At 29.4% G+C, this 17,694-nt stretch overlaps 2 protein-coding genes across 4 annotated transcripts in view; both read left to right on the top strand.

Annotated features, from left to right (window-relative positions):
- The first annotated feature begins 504 nt into the window (after nucleotides 1-504).
- LOC140673159 (uncharacterized) lies at nucleotides 505-10,014 on the top strand. Of its 2 annotated transcripts, XM_072905863.1 has the most exons (6): nucleotides 505-798; nucleotides 4,454-4,519; nucleotides 6,636-6,701; nucleotides 6,765-6,927; nucleotides 7,395-7,746; nucleotides 9,193-10,014. In XM_072905863.1, the coding sequence occupies exons 1-6, from the start codon at nucleotides 627-629 to the stop codon at nucleotides 9,373-9,375; spliced, it is 1,002 nt and encodes a 333-aa protein (XP_072761964.1). In that variant the 5' UTR covers nucleotides 505-626; the 3' UTR covers nucleotides 9,376-10,014. The 2 variants fall into 2 exon arrangements, with proteins under 2 accessions (XP_072761964.1, XP_072761965.1); XM_072905864.1 differs by lacking the exon at nucleotides 4,454-4,519 and having other exon boundaries at nucleotides 507-798; nucleotides 9,193-10,008.
- A 4,633-nt stretch (nucleotides 10,015-14,647) lies between these two features.
- LOC140673064 (secretin receptor) overlaps nucleotides 14,648-17,694 on the top strand; it is a 39,287-nt gene continuing 36,240 nt past the window's right edge. The window contains exon 1 of one of the 2 annotated variants that reach the window (XM_072905667.1): nucleotides 14,648-14,791. The gene's annotated coding sequence lies outside the window, so the exon portion shown is untranslated. Of the gene's footprint in view, nucleotides 14,806-17,694 lie in introns of both variants that reach the window. The other variant, XM_072905665.1, reaches the window with a different exon arrangement.

Genomic DNA, 17,694 nt, shown 5'->3' with positions numbered 1-17,694 from the left:
TGACAAGACAGATTGATTCGACAGACTGAATCATATGGTTCTTTGTATCTGTAAATACTGGGATTGAGAAATCAATGATCTCTCGATTAGTAACGTAATTATTAATGTATCCAGTCGTCTCTTTTTATAGACTACGTATAATAATCACACCTGAAATACATTCTACGTGTAATAATCTGAAAGTTAAATAATCTAAAAATAAGTGCGCGTTTATTTTCAATTAATGCCACGTTTGTCGGATAATAGTCGGCTAAAAATTAGATAGGCGCCGAAAAAAATGTGCGATGCGCGAACTTGGAAAAAAATCTGCAACGCAGACCTACTTTTTGCTCAGAGCGCAATTTTGAAGCGCGAGAAACTGAGCCGAGCGTGTAAATGCCGACACGAATAACGCGCGCGCGCGCGCGCGCGTACACGAGCGTTCACTTTCGCTGGACACGCTCGCACATGGCAAGCAGAAGGAGTTGACTCGTGCACAGCAGCAGTAAATTCTACCGACGGTTTTTCATCTTGTCAGTCAGTCTTCCTGCTTCCACGGGAGCGGGTCGGTCGGTCGGTCTCTCTTTTCCGCGAAGTTTTCCGTAAAGAATCATCTCGTCTACGGAGCTGTCACATACGCGAGGACGATGAAGCATCGCTTCGCAACAAGCCGATTTCCGACGACGATGTGCGTCGTCGTTCTCGTCGTCGTCGTCGTCGTTCTTAGGATGGCGGTGGCGAACCCGTCGCCCACCGAACCCTTGCCTTCCGTCCTGCTAGGTGGCATCGGTAACGTCGCGAATACCGCAACCAATTTCCGTGAGTCAATCAGATGTCAACCTCGATATATGCGAAGTTGAATATTCAGATATTTATAAAAATATTAAATTAAATTAAAGATATAAGCAAATATTTAGAACCGAGAAAAAAAAGTGGGAATCAAAATTGAAATGTAGAGCTGACGCTATAAATAGTGAATAAACACATAGGACTGCATCGAAATTACAAGAGACTAAGCTAGGTGTATGATTTATTTTGATCTACCGCTTGATTAACTTATTCCTGCATAATATATGTTTACTGTTAAATTTATAAAATATTTATTAGGAAAATATTTTTAATAAATGTTTCTTAGTAAATGTTTGTACACTTAATAAATTAATATTGTGATTGAATAGTAAAATTGAATGTGCAGTTATAAAGTGATTAAAAATGCAATTTTGCAAGATTATTCTTGCAATTATGAATACGCACAATATGATAATTTAAAAAATTATTGTAGCTTACAGCTTAAAATTTCGAAAATAAATAATTTAATATTTTTAATTAATTTAATTTGAGTTGATATAAGGGAGATGCGTGACTTTTTATTTACTTTGATAAATTGATGTGATTACTCTTAAAATATGTATCATTTCAACTAGTTCAATCTTGTCCATCAAAAAACCAATTAATTAAAACATGAATTTTTGTTTAAATAAATTTTAATATTATTTCGTACGCGTATATTTATTTCGTAATCAATAATTCGATCTCCAAATAATTAAAATAAATTAAGTTTAAACGGGCTGTTTTAGTATTTAAGTTTAAACACGACATAATAAACACGATGCTTGAATATCAAAGCACTGTACCGTCGACGATTCAATGAAAGTGAAAACACAAATATAGCGATACAACAGTATCAATTAAGGATGAGGCGATAGATGGAAAGTATAAGTACGCGAAGATGTTAGATAATGATGTTATAGAGAGCTCTGAAAAGACCTTTTCTCGCCGAGCAACAGCGAGATTTGAAGCGAGAAAGTATTATATTTGATTGATGAAAGGATAAAGAGTTAGCCTTTAAGTCACTATAACCCATTTAAATAACTTGTGAATCAAGATGACGTAATTCACGCGAGAGTTTCCCAAACACAGCATTTAACTGCTGGCAGTAGCTTGCATAAATAATTAGCATAAATACGAAATTTATTGTACTCACCTACCAGTGACCTAAATTTTTAATCAAATGCAAAATAAATTAAACAGCTATACATTATTCCAACTTGATTGACCTTAGATAATAATTCATGCATACGTCTCACGCAAAGTGATAAATGTTACTCACTAATGTATTTTTGCAAAATGCAAACTGAACGCTTCAGATATAGAAGAGATGTTCCCGATAAGAACGATACTGACATACAGAAACATTCTAGACTCCGATATATTATGCAATTATCTAGAAATAGTTGTAATAGTTCAGACACATGTAAATAAAATAAGACATATACGTTTTAGCGTTAAAATATTTTTCCATATTAAGTATTTTTTTTTTTTTTCATTCTTTAATAAAATTTTCATTTATTTATAAAAATATAAATATATTTAATGTATTTAAACATTTTCTTGTGCAAAAAATGTATTATCTGCCAAGTATTTTTTTCATTTATTTCTAAAAATATAAATATATTTAAAATGTATGTAAATATTTTTTTCACGAAAAAAATCTGTTATCTCCGAAAATAAAATTAATTTCAATAAAATTTATATTAAACTCGATTTAATTAAAACTTAAAAATATATTTCAAGGAACAAACGACTTTCAATAAAATGAATATTAATTGATATGAACTGGAATAAATGGACAAAGACTATCAATAAATTCGAAGAATAGTTTTTTGTTATCGGAAAATACGTTATAATTAGCATTGAAAAAGATGCATTCGCACGTTTGTTCGCGGAAGCGATGCTGATTCAGGCAATGATACATTTGTTGAGCAGCAAATCGATAATTTAATGTACTGAATAATAATTATCTTTTAATTATAAAATCCATCTGCTCTAAGAAATAGATAGACATAAGACACTTTTTCCTCGCCAACGTCGGCATTAGTCACATCTGCATTTGCAGATTTTACTATTTTGCATACTGACGCGTATTGAACACTTAATAAAAATCATGAATTAATATGATTATTTTGCGCAACATTGCGCAAAAAAAGATCTGAAAAAAAAAATAGCAGCACGTAACTATTAAACTCAATGTTTAAAATTATGTGATTTGAAAGTACTTTTCCGTTTGTAATAATTAATATAGCGAGCGATACATTATTCAAGGTCCGTTAAAAGTCCAAAGTTGATAATAAAATATAATTTGCAGTCTCTTCCGTGATTTTCTCTTAATCCAGATTAAAAGTTTAAATATATGATAATAAATGTTTAATTTTTTATCGTCACCATACATTGCTTACATAACGATAAAAAACAACAATTATTTTTAGTATCATAATTTTCTATTTATACATTGTTATATGTGCGATGAAGATAAAATTCACCGTGCGATTTTCATATCGCTAATTTATAGATCGAAGCATATTTAAGCGTAACAAATCAAACGATAGCATAAACTGCTTTACATTCTATTAGATCGCGATATAAGCTCGGCGAAAGTAATACCATTTTCAATTATTATTTTATTAATCTTTCGCACACTAATATGCTATTATAAGTTGGAGTAAACGCAAGCGTTTAAAGTTTCTTACAACCTGTTATAATAGAACAATGTCCTTGTGCTTGAAGTTCAATTAATCATTTAATTACTGCGCCAGAACCGCTAAATGCATTTAACATTTCTCGATCAGGAAGTCGATTCTCGTGTTAAAGTTCCTTTGTTTGAAACAACAAACCAAACCCATGTTCGAATTTGATTAATCATTTAATTACTATAACCGAACTGTTTGATACATTCAAATGTTCATGGGCAAAAAGCCGATTTTCGAATTCATGACAGTCGATGTTCGCGATCAGTGCGCTGATAAACAACTTTAATTAACGTATGGGAATAAAGGTGCTTTGAGAGTTGATTGCTAAACGCAACGTGCATCATGAATTTAATGAATATCTTCTGGTATAATAGATATAAATATCAAAGTAAAGCGTTTGTGTAATGCATTTTATCTCTGGAACGATTTAGAAAGAACAGCAAGATAAAAGCATAATCGTAAGAAAAATAAAAAGAATATTTTATTCACACAAATACACTTCATGTCGTATTCGACAGAATTGTTACTTAGTTTTTGTTTGTTTAATTTTAAAAATAATCATAAAATTTTATTTAAAGTAATTACCTTTCTAAGTCGGACCAGTGATTACATTATTTTATAAATGCCATGGAGGGATGATACACTTATATGCATACATATAATTTTTCTTTGTTCATATATTTTTAAACTCTTCCTTTTTTTATTTTTAAATGTCGGTGATAGATACTATAGAAACAGCTGTCAGTTTTGTATCATTTTCCATATTTATTAAAAAAAAAAGATTAATGTCGTATTAATAAACAATTAATTATTATATTACGTTGAAAATTATTTGTATGAGTAATAATAACTGCACAAATTTTTAACATCAACGTTTAACGTGAACTTCTGGTTAATCGGTTTTGGTTTGCAAGAATGCCTCGTTGACTTGTAATCGTTTGTTACAGTAACGGGAGTCGTGCAATGGCAAAAAGAACTATTGCATCGCGTTACGGACACTGCCGCGGAATACAGTATGTTTTCGCAGAAAATGCAATAATAATTCAAAGGCTTACGCTCCTATTTCACGCTTAAATGCGGCTTCAGCGCATCAGCTTCCCCTCACCCCTAAAAAAAAAAGAAAAAAAAAAGAAAAGAAAAAGAAACAGCTTACATTAACTTTGCAAATACCTGCGCGTTTGATAACGTTATTAATAACAATATTGAAATATAGTAGCTTTTATTAGAAAATCTCAACAGATCTTGCGAAATGTTTTTTTATCTTTATAATAATCTCTATAACTGATGAAAATTATTAATTTATTTTCTTATTATTTTTATAAATTACATAGATTTAATTAGAGAGAGATTTATTTTCTAGTTTTATTTTTCGAATGATGTAACATATTTTAGAACTAAAATATTACGCACATATGTTTTTGTGCATACTTTTTCGGCTATTATGTCCCATGCTGAAACAATCGGAAATGTCAGTTTTGCGTTACCTTGTGTGTAAAATCTGTATATATATATTATTGAACGCAATGTAGAAGAGCACGCGGAGCATGTCAAAAGATTAGCAATTGCACTTTCACAGAACGTTGGGGAATGTAATTTGCGTTAACGTAAATTCCGAACGTGCGCGTGGACGTAGACGAGCTCTCTCGAGAGATGCAAATATACAGACATCTCTGGCGGAGAAATACAGTAATACCGCGTAATTCGATCTGAAATAACGCGGCATGGTAAGGGGCATTTGATTGAGAAGAGATTGCATTTCTCAATATCGCGGAACGATACACTTGTAATTGTATTATAGCAGTTCGCGACCTAAATTGCTTTTTAATTCTTTTTTAAATGAATAGCATCGAATCGTTGCATTTACATCGCCATCGAATAATGACCGATCGAACTGAACGCCACGCGTTCTATTTGTTCATATCGGTAGAACTGCTAATAAATTTTTAGAGAGAAAAAAGAACGTAAGAATTTTGAATCATTCTCAATAAATACTTCCATTTATATAATTATAATCAGAATAAATTATATACGTTGAAATAATTAATAACTCATAATATATATATATATATATATATATATTTTTTTTTTTTTCAGTTCTTTTCAATAATATATCAGCGAAAAATTGAGTATTAAAGACTATCAATAATATAATCAATATTAAAAAAAAAACTCGTAGAATAGACGTCTACCGACGCATTGCGACAATCTATTCAAATATAAATATGATAATATCAGAGACCGACAATATTATATAAAAAATGATCAAAATGCTGATTTTAGTTAACGATTCCGCTATGTTATGCATGAGACTACTTTCGCGCTTTTATCTTTAATCTTTCAACGCTGAGACGCCTGTGTATTCTTATCAAGAGACATTTTCACACAACTTTCTATGTATATATTATATCACACAAATTAAATTAATAATTGTATAGATTAAATTAAAAGTTATATATATATATATATATATATAACAAAGTAAAAGTCTATTTTCTTTCATAATAACTTAGAAATTATATTTTATTAATCCCTTCAAAGTTTATAACTAGATTTTTATTAAATTTTATATAAATTTTAATTGCATTTAATGTATATTTTACAATAAATATATTTTTTTAAAGCATCAATATAAAAAATACATTTTTTCTTGGAAAAAGAATCAAGTATATCTCTTAATTCCTATTCTAAAAATATAATGACTCATCTTTGATGAATAAAATCAATTAAGTTTAACAAGTTCTATGTATATTTACTTACATACTACTTATGTCATTAGGTACACAAATATTGTATATAGAGTCCCACATTTATTTTCTATACACACACACACACACACACACACACACACACACACAAAGACACCACACTTCATAAAGAGTAATATATCTAATGCTACTATTCTTGACGCAAAATAAAATAAAATTCTTTTCACGAGTCCGCAATTTTGCGTATATAAAGAATAAAGCAAAGATTGGCATACAACACACAGGAAGCTCGGCTCTCGAAAGAGTTAATGCCTGAGCAGCGGCAATAACAAGCAGGCGCAATAAGATAAATAAGGTAAATGAGGATGTAAGTAAGTAAGATGAGAGAGAGAGAAAGAGAGAGTGTTTCGTCTTCTGATTGTAGTAACCAACGCAGTGGAGAGGCCGAGAAATTTAATAATCAACGCCACCCGAATGACGACCGGAGTGAGTAAGTATCAGTACTTCGTACGCAGTTATTCACATTCATGCTAATTGGTCGAATCACGGACAGTCGACAGCGCTGCGTCGAAGGGTCTAGAGTTCAAATTGAGAAGATTCTTGGAGAAATTCCGCGCCCGAATGCGCAATGGCATTCCGGAGCTAGGTATCCCTCCGCTCGAGCCGTTCACGCTCGACGAAATTGACATCGACACAGATAATCCGGAAATAGGAAAGTAAGTCGATGAATCGCTATTTAGTTGGGTTTTACATCAGATTCCAGAAATTACGAGAATCCCGCTGAATAAACGATGATTGCCTACCTTGGTATACGATCTTAAAAGAACGTTTTCTAAAGATTCTCAGAATTAAGCTCTTCATAATTTCGCCAAGTTTGCAAATCATTAAAATTTTTTCTTTGTATATAAACACTTGTTTATCTACTTTACTTTCGGCAGCGTTAAAGGTTCAAAGGTTATACTATTCGTACCTTCTCTTATCTACATATTTTAATAATTTAAATGATTTTACCGTCTCTGACTAAGACACGATTTTTCTACTTGATATTCATCTGAGATTCATTTTTCTCTCTAATCACAAATTAAAAAATACCGCGCTTTTGCGATTAATAAAATATGTTAATAGCTCCGTAAAAGAAGACGTATATCTAATACATGTACATCGTCATAAATCTGTTCGCCAGAGTGAATCTAGTGATCGAAAACCTGGAATTGAGAAAATTATCGACTTTCCTGATTGACCGAGCTAAGTTATCACTGATTGGCCCTACCATTGCCGTCAACATTTCCATTCCTGAGATCTTCGCGACGGGCTATTACAATATATCTGGCATATTGGGTGACATGTATCCTCTACGCGGCGCGGGTCCCTTCGAGACGACCGTGCGCGGCTTCCGCGTGTATGTAAACACCGTGCTGGGTTATGCTAGAGGAATGTACATGAAGAGGTTCGACCTCGACTTTTCATTGCGAGCCATCAAAATATACCTGGCCAACTTCATGGGCGGCGAGAAGATCGGACAAATTATGAGCAAAGTAAGATAATACATAATTAAGTATGGTATGTGCGTATGTAACTCAACTATACGTTGTAATTAAATGTACTGTAACTTTTCATTGCCGGTAAGCTATCCATAATTCATTGCATTCACTTGGAAGTAATCGATTGGCGACACGTGGTCAGATTGACATATAGTTGTATAATGTTGTTGAAATTTACATTGCCCGAGGTGAGAGACACGAATGAATTGAATTTTTAATATTCGGTGGACGACTTGGAATTTTTCGGTTTCAATGACCGGACAATTGTGACCTCGCTCCACTGACGTTCTCGTGCATCGCGAATAAAATCCCAATGGATATCGGGGAACGGTCGTAAAAGTATTTCTTACCGATAAATATTATACCGATCGCAAAAAAAAAGACTATCAGTCGTAAAACGAACTGTACACAGCCTGTATAAAAATACAATACGCTCGTATGAATCTTCGAATGTTGTCGGGATTGCGTACAGAATTGTCTTTATGATACTGACATGATAAAAAATTGTCATAAAATAAAGCTTTATTTTTTTTAATTCTCGAGATATGGTTTCCTGCCGCTGTTAGTGTATTTTATTTATGAAATAAATTTTAGTTGTCTTTTTTTATATGAAAAATAAATTTTATGAATTTCCTTGAACACTTTTTTTATATTATTTAAATATCAAGATAAATATATTATTTATTATGCATTTTTATTATACAGCATTTGTGTTTAGAAAAATTATGTTTCTCTCGAAAATTTTTGATGGAACTTAATTTTAATAATTAGAGAATATCTCATAATGAATAGCCGTTGGTTAATAAATAATTATATTTTTTATTATTTTATTGTAATTATTATACATAAAGCCGATATATTTTCCTAAAATGAAGAATATAATATTTTTATATAATTATTATGTGATTAAAATTTCAGACAATATTTATAATTTATTAAAATTAATCCCATTTGATTTTATTATAAGTTTTAAATAATGTTCTCTTTAAAAATAATATCCCGTAATTTAAAAACTTCGTGTGATGTTTAAAAGTTAAAAAAAAAAAAAAAAAAAACAAATCAAAAAATATTTACATTCATTGTACATTCATTGTAGACAATGAACAAAATTTCAGAATATTAATCACTCAATTCGTATCTCTTACCTCGGTGACAACGCAAATTCCAAATTTCAACTATGCAACTGTCATTCTGGCCACGCGTTGCCAGAAATTGATTACTTCCAAGTGAATGCAGTGAATTATAGATAACTGACCGGCAACGAAAAGTTACAGTACATTAATTAGAATGCATGGTTGAGTTACGTTTAATTTTCTGTACACTTAACAATTTTCCGTACACTTTCCGCAATCATATTAAGTGGAATAAAATTCCGACGAAGAGATGCATACAATGTTGGATTAAATGCGCGTGGAATTTGTTAAATCGATCTGTTCGCAGGTCTTTGAGGAATTAACACCAGAAGCAATGGACATTATTAAACCAGACATATTGCCACCTATTCAGGATTATGTAGCGAGCCACGTGAACGAAACGATTCATCATCTTACTATGAGAGATTTGTTTCGCATTCTCCTCGGCGAGTACGAATTCGGCGACATCACGCACTTATTGATACCCTGACAAAAAATATTGGTAAAAAATCGTGCAAACACATTGCTGAATTATCGGATCGCGCAATAATACGAGCTTAACGCGTTGGATGCCCGAAGACTGTGCTCGTTCAAGGTATAAGGGGCCGAATAATCGCAATCGAATATGTCAAAGCTGAAAATGAATGGACGATCTTCGTAAAATAGGACAGAGTCGGATTGACTTTCAAATCAACTTGTATTACGTAATACGTATTACGTAACGATAACATCGAAGGTCTTTGACTACCTTGCCAGTACATTATACATACATATGTCGTTAAGAGTTAATTGTTATATACCACATAGTTACGCTAAACGCAATATGCGCCATGAATGTCAGTTAAGATTACTATTATTGGAAAGCAGTATGTGATAGAATTAATGTTGATGTTTTGTTAACTGTTGTAAAATAATTAAGTGACAATGTACATGTTGTAAATGGCACCGCAATTTTATCGAATAAGATCGTTGCAATGTACATAGTAATTACATAAAATTTATTGTTATTTATAATATTATAGATTTACATGTCATCTACATGTATCAAATTATTCGCGAAATTTTAATATAGTAATATATAATAATATATAATAATGTAATATTATAATAATAATAATTTAAAGATTATAATAGATTCTGCGTGAAATTAAAAAATCTTTTTTTCCTGATGTGTGTGACTATCTTCTTTTCGTTAAACTGCATTTCATTAAATTGCTATAAAACAAGTTTATAAAATAAATTTTATGAAAAAAGACAAAATAATAATTAATCTTCTAAAATAATTTAATATTTTAAAGTTCAAAATGTAAAATGACAGAATGCTATTATATTGATCCATTATGTCTCATCGAGATTATTGATCTTGTTGAACATTTTATTTTTTAAAAAAAGATAATAAAAGATAAAAAAAGATAATAAATTTACCCGTTGAATAAATCTCACTCAGTTAATTTATCTTTTTGCAAATCTTTAGATAATATTTCAATGCGTTCAAGAATGACCTCTGACCGTTCATTGTTACAATAAGACCATTTATAATCAATCATATTCCATCATTTTATCAGAAGCTTTTGAATAGATTAAAGAAGCTTTTTAGTTCAAGAGTTCTATTGAGATGATTTAACTTGTAAACTTTCGTGTCACGATCCTACTTGCTTTTATTCAATATTTTCAATAAATTATCGTTTAAATTACGTGTATCAACAAGTAAGAATTAATTAAAAGCAAATTTTTTGAACATTAGTCTTATATCTTTTTTATATACTAGTACTGTTTACTACATATAATCAAAGTTTCTCTCATTGTCAGAGTAAATATTTTTGTATAAATATATTTAATGCAAAATACAAAATAATTTGTACAAACATGTATTTATATACTTAGCAATATATTGTTCTCAAAATAGTTGTATTTTTCCAATTGGAATGTAATGAAATTAATGAAAAATTTATGATAAATTTGATAAATAGATGAGTTTTTATTATTTGCAGAATATAAGATTTTAATTAGCATAAGATTTCCTTAGCAGTCAACGCAAATTAAATTTATCTTATACATTTTAATGCATTGCATATTTCATACTTGTGCATAGAACATACAGCTGTATGTCTACATATAAGTTTTACTAGTAAGCATACACGTGTTGAAATGATAAGAATTGATATATAATTATCTGGTTTTATTGCAATCCTTACTAAAATTTTTTTGTATAACAAGATCGTGATAGCGAGACGATTTATTAAGATGTTTACATTTCATGAAATTTTATCGAGCACGATCGAATAATTTCGAAAAATCGCGCGATTCTATATGATAAACAATAATTTGATTCATTGATAATATGAAATGTTGTACAAGATAAAACGTGGGAAGCTATTGAATATTTGCGAGTATCAATCAATTGTATTTAATGTGTAGGTAGGGAAAATTGACATCGTGGGAAATGTACAAACAGCGAATATTTGATAATAATTTGCAAGTCATCATTCAAATGATACTTCACGATCAAAGTTTCAACGTCATATGTACATATGATGTGGGTTCGCGACAGTATTATCCTGCAAACTCGGAATTTAAGCGTCATTAACCATTGCTACGTAATATCATGTAAGTTGGTTAACTATTTCTGTTTATGATACTGACCGTTTAATGAAACTGCAAAGCTATTGTGGTCGTCTCACCATTGTTTTTCTTGCATTTATTTTCATTTTGACGCAAGATAGGTATACAAGTTTCGGAATATACGAAAATTTCTCATTACACGTGAGCCATATGAGACACAATATTTACTAAGACACGGAATCGCTATTTCGTCAGTAATTAATTTTTACGATGTGGTAGAGTGGCTTGCCTTGGGACGTACAAAAGTGTCCGGTTAAACTATCACGCCTGTCCTCGATAGTAAAAGTACAAAGCTAACGACGAGTCACATATCGGAAATTCTTTGATATTGTTTGTTTGATATTGTCTGATGTTTAACAGCCGTAAAACTAAATTGGACTGTCAACAGCGTTTATGCAAAGTTGAACATATGTCGACTAATTTCATATATTTCAAAAACCCTTTGTTTTATTTTTCTTTTTTTTAATTTGTCAAACTTTAGGAAATAAACATTATATTTATATTAATGTAATTAAAATTAAAGTAGTAAATTTTTTCCACACTTGATATTTTTAACGAAATTATTTATTACTTGTTTTCCTTTCTGAATGTTGAGTATCATTGTAATAACAATAATTTTAACATCGTACTTATACAGCGTAACTGTTCAGCAATATAAATTGTTTACTGGTTAGAGATAAATTGTATTTAATGATTTCTAATTAAAAACTTTTTAACTTTGCATATTGACAATTACATATCAACTCTTCTAAGTATTTCAATTACATTTATTAGTAATATTTATATACAGACATACAACTATATATTCTATATCAAGTGAGATATATAAAATGTATTAACTTATAACATAAATTTAATCTGTGTTAATTGCCAATGAAGAAATCTTATACTAATTAAAATATTAATTTAAATCTTACGTTCATGTTATGAATATAAGAAGAAAATAGAGAGAAGATTGATTTAATTTTATCATTATATTTCAATAAATTCTGTGTAAGGAATTGATAATTATCGTACTACAAATACGCTATATTTCATCATAGATATCAGATAAGAATTTGTTCTTAGAATTCCTTGTTATTGAGATACTCATTATTTATCGATAATGATTTATTTGAAACTATCGATTATTGATTTATTTAATGAAGAGGTGAATATAAATAACATCTTTAAGTAACTGAAAATCAGCAAATTTTCAGAGGACGTCGCGTTAAAAATATTTATAGCTTTATATAATATTATATATGTGACGAAAGCTCTCTAGAGTGAGATCTTTAAAACATATCGATGCTTTAATGATTTCCCATAATATTGGTTGAAAATAAAAATGAGAAATAAAACTAGGAAGCCTAAGCAAATATATATTTTATCATAAAGATTTTTAAGAATCTTTATAATAACGAGACATCAAGAATGGTCAATAAATGTCAATTAAACTTGTCAGGGTTAAATACCGAAAAAAGCAAAAAAGAGAAAACATTAAAAATCAACATAGAAAGCAACAAGCTATCCAAACCATTTATTATAAAAACTTATTACATAATATTTTTGTTCAAAATATAAGAAAAAGTTCTTAAAAAAATAGAGTTAGATAAATATAGCAGTCTTGTTATAAGAATATCATTAGACAATTAAATACAATTAATCTACAGTTTATAATTTACTGATAATCAAATAATAACTAAAGCTAGGAAAGATCTAGAATATACGTAATTGAAAAAAATGTACAAAGAATGAGAATTGACCATAAATGTACAAAACAATATACCAACATATATTAATAAACCAATATACCAATAATATATCGATATAAATAACTAATATCAAATATAATAAGTTAGCAAAAATATATCAAGAATATACGAAACAACGTATCAAGAATATACAAAAAGTGAAATATCTTAGAAATCTACTAATTCACACATAGAAGTGCAAATTTATGCACCTCATATGTGACGGAAAAAATTACATTTCTCACTTGTAATAAATTTAGTAAAAAGTTTAGTATAATAAATTTAGTAAAAAAAATAAAATACAAAAAATACCAACAAAAAAATAATATTTTTAAAATATTCAAAGAATTAGATCAATCAGATTGGCCAAATCTTATTTTGCATCGCGGTTTCGAAGGTATATAAATTAGCCGGTAGCCAATTGCAAATTTAATATAATAATCGAAACCAATTATATAATAATTTAGTATACAAATTAAACCATATTTTACCCTATTTTTAATTAAATAATAATTAAAATCACTTAATTTAATATAATAAAATCAATTATATAATAATTTAGAAGATAAACTAAAGGTTTGTATTTTGTTATTTAATTAATTATTGTTGAAATAACGTCCAATGTCGGATACGAACAGTGCACGAATAGTTTCGACAATCTTGCATGCCGCAAGCTCGCTGTGGTGTTAAACAGGATGTCAATATTTGTGTAAGAAAGATTACCGAAACGTTGAGAATGATTTTAATAATAAAAAAAAAAAAAAAACAAATTGTATGCAAACAATGCAAAAAGAGAAATTTATAATATGAATAAAAACCTTGTATTAATTTGAAAAAAATATATAAAATCTTTTTTCATAATTTTTCCATCAATAAAATTTAACTTGTTAAAAGCTTTAAAAAGATTTTCGTTAATTTGATTAAAAAATTATTGATGCTTTTATATTTTTAATAAGAAGAAATGAATTTTGCTTGTTATTTAAAGACCAACTTATTTAAAATTAGAATAAATCGTTATTTAAAATTACAATAAATCTTGAACAGAAAGAATACATCAAAAAATATGTCAAGAATATATCAAAATATACCAAACAACTTATATCAATATATCAAATATAACAATATATACCAAGAATATATTGATATATATATATAGTGTATATATATTGGTGCATTTTTAAAGCAACAGTTGGTGGGGATTTACACAAGGCGACAGGCGCACAGGACATACATATACGAGTGCAACGAGGAAAACATCAAACGGAACAAACAGCGATACAGGGTTGCACGAAAGAGAGGAACAGAGAGGAGGAGGGAGTCGGAAGTTGGACGGACATGCGTAAGATCCAATATAGAGACAATATAGAGATATGTCTCAGGAAAGCAGTTGCGTTGAAACGATGCCCGATGTCGGACGTGTGAACAGTGTACGAATAGTTCCAAATAGTTTGGCATACCACAAGCTCATCGTAATGTTGTAACGCGACATAAGTAAAAATGGAAACAAATATGAAGAAAATGTCAACGTGAGAGTTAATCCAAAAATCTTTGGTGCGCGATATTATGTGAGATTACATTTATTATATTTAAATAATCTAGTTCTAATATTTTTCTCTGGTCTTAAAAGATATGTTTTCTCTAACTACACATTTTCGCGCGGAAGTGACTATTAATACAAAAACACACGAGATAATGAATTCATCCTTGTACGTAATTTACAACGCAGCGTATGTACATTCTTTAGCGAATAATCGCCATCAGAGAATATTCTTTGCGATTTAGCAAATCAAGTCTTGTAAAAAGAAAAAAAAACACGTGGCAATCTTTTTACATGTACTAGAAAAATTATTTTTTTTTTCTAGAAAAGGGGAAAATTTGAAGCTGCCAAAACTATTTTGTTATTGTTAATTATATATATGTATATATATTTTTTATCAGACATTTAATTAATTTATAATAATATTAAAAGATAATATTTAACACATATTATATATCAGTTTACGTAGAATAATTTTTGTGGAAGGAAAAATCTAATAATATACATATATATATATATATATATATACAATGTAACGCATGACGAGAGCGTTTTCTTACTCAATAAGAGAGGTTTTTCTTTTATTACACATTTTCTACAATTGTCGTTCTACTTCTCGTATGTGCCATTGAAGAAAGAATTGCATTTTTCTTTCCCAATTTATACTACATTGCTTTCATTAAATACGTAGCCCAATGTGCACTCGAAAATCGATATTAATTATCGTGCAACGCGGTTGAAGACGTATTATTACAGACGTCCTGGGAATTTGCTGTTTGAACGTTCCTCGCAGGTTATGAACAAAAACAGAATTTAATGACGCGTTGTGGAATAAAAGAAGGATTTAAGAATGGTTTTAGCTACAAAATAATGATCGCTTACATTAGAATAAATTTTAAATGTGAAGGACATTTTGAACATCTATTAATTATTCGATAAATCTCCAGTTAAAAAATATCGTAAAGAATAATGTCTCAAATAAACGATGCAAATTCAATCATATATTTACTATGATGAAACATGCGTTAACGTCGCTTCTTTGCATAAAATAACATCAAAGCGATAGGTGAGAATATGTCGATTTTCTTGAATTAAGCAAACTCATTTGTAGACTTTTAGCGAAAAAATTCGTTTCACTGTCACTTGAAAACGTGAGGAATTTGAAAACCGATAAGTCTGTCACTAGTAAACCGCAATACCTAAAGAGAATTAATCAAAAGAAGTAATTGGACAAGTAATTACTTGGCTTTCATTAAACTATTATTATTGAAACGGTACTCATGTCAGACGTGTGAATAGTTTATAAATAGTTTCGAACACTCTGACGCGTTAAGCTTTCCGCGATGTTAGACGCAAAACGTGATATGTGTATATATATATATATAAGAGTAGAAGCGAGTATAATGTAAAATTTTAACACGAGAGTGTGAAAAAATAACATGAACAATTTACAGCTTGAGAATGTTTGCTCTAAAAATTTACACACGTACATAAAAAATATACTAGGAAAGAAAGTATCATCATAGTAGGATACATTATTCATTAGACAATAAAATATAACAAACTGCAATTTACAATTCACTAATAACGAAACAGTAATATAGTTGAATATAAAAAAGATCTAGAATATATATATATATATATACATTGAAAAAATTTACGAAAAATGAGAGAGATTGATTATGTGAATGTACAAAAAACAATATATCAACAGAACCACCAATATATCAATATACCAATATACTAATTATAATAATATATCAAAAATATGTATCAAGACTAAACAAAATAATTAAAATATACAACGTTATTTCGATAAAGTGCGTCAGTATAATTATGCGACGAAATAATAACATCTCGATTCTATATATAGACTTCTTGTTAGTCGTATGACTTCTTGTTAGTCACCACCCTATCGATGAAATTGTTTTTTAATTAATTTTCGCAATACTTATTTTCTCGTATTCGCCAATATAATATTAAGTCTTAATTGATGATGGGAAATGATACAATTGAAAACTAGGTTTTTTATAAATATAAATATATATATATATATATATATATATATATGAAAAACTGCATATTATATACATATGTGTAAAAATAACTAAAACTCTATCTAAAAACTTAATTTAAAGATCGACTATTAAAACTATTAAAAGAATCGAAGAAGTTTATGTATGTATTTGTGTATAATTGAAATGCTCTACATTATTAATTGTGTCGTCTTCCTACACGTCATCAATTATGATTTAATATAGTAAATACACGAGAAAACAAGTGTCGCAAAAATTAATTACAAAGCAATTCTATCGAAAGAACATGGTGACTGACAAGAAGTTGTATAATTTCCATTACAACCCGGTGGATGGTATTTGGCTGGTTCATTGTTAATTAACAGATGTCGTGTAGTTAGAAGAATTCGCGTTAATTACTAATTCATGCCATTTCGAATGGACTATCGCTGAGTTATTTGCATCATCTGTATCATTAATTCTCTAGAATTACATACGATAGTATTCGCCCTATCCCTGCTTCGACAGTTCAGTTTGTGAGCGAAACTTCAATGTTTTTTTCTATACATACATATGTGTGTATTAATTAGTTAAATGATGTGTTGTATTGAACATTACATAGATAATATATTATCGTATAAAAAATAGTAGGAATAATATTTAAAGGATTATTATCCGCTTTTCACTCTTTATTTTATTCAGTGAATTGTCTAATATTTTTATTCAATAAATCATTCAATATACCACTCGAAGCTCTTAAGGTAAATCCTCTAATTTGTAGGATTCCACGTATGCTTGACTGCTATTATTCGGATTATTAGATGCAATTATATTTTAAATCTAACGTAACACGAACAAACGAATATTATAGTTCAACGAGAAGAGATGAAGCGCATAAAGTT

Source organism: Anoplolepis gracilipes, chromosome 14 (assembly GCF_047496725.1).
Source record: "Anoplolepis gracilipes chromosome 14, ASM4749672v1, whole genome shotgun sequence".
Taxonomy (NCBI): domain Eukaryota; kingdom Metazoa; phylum Arthropoda; class Insecta; order Hymenoptera; family Formicidae; genus Anoplolepis; species Anoplolepis gracilipes.
Note: the sequence above shows the minus strand (reverse complement) of the source record. Positions and strands in the feature narration are given on the sequence as shown.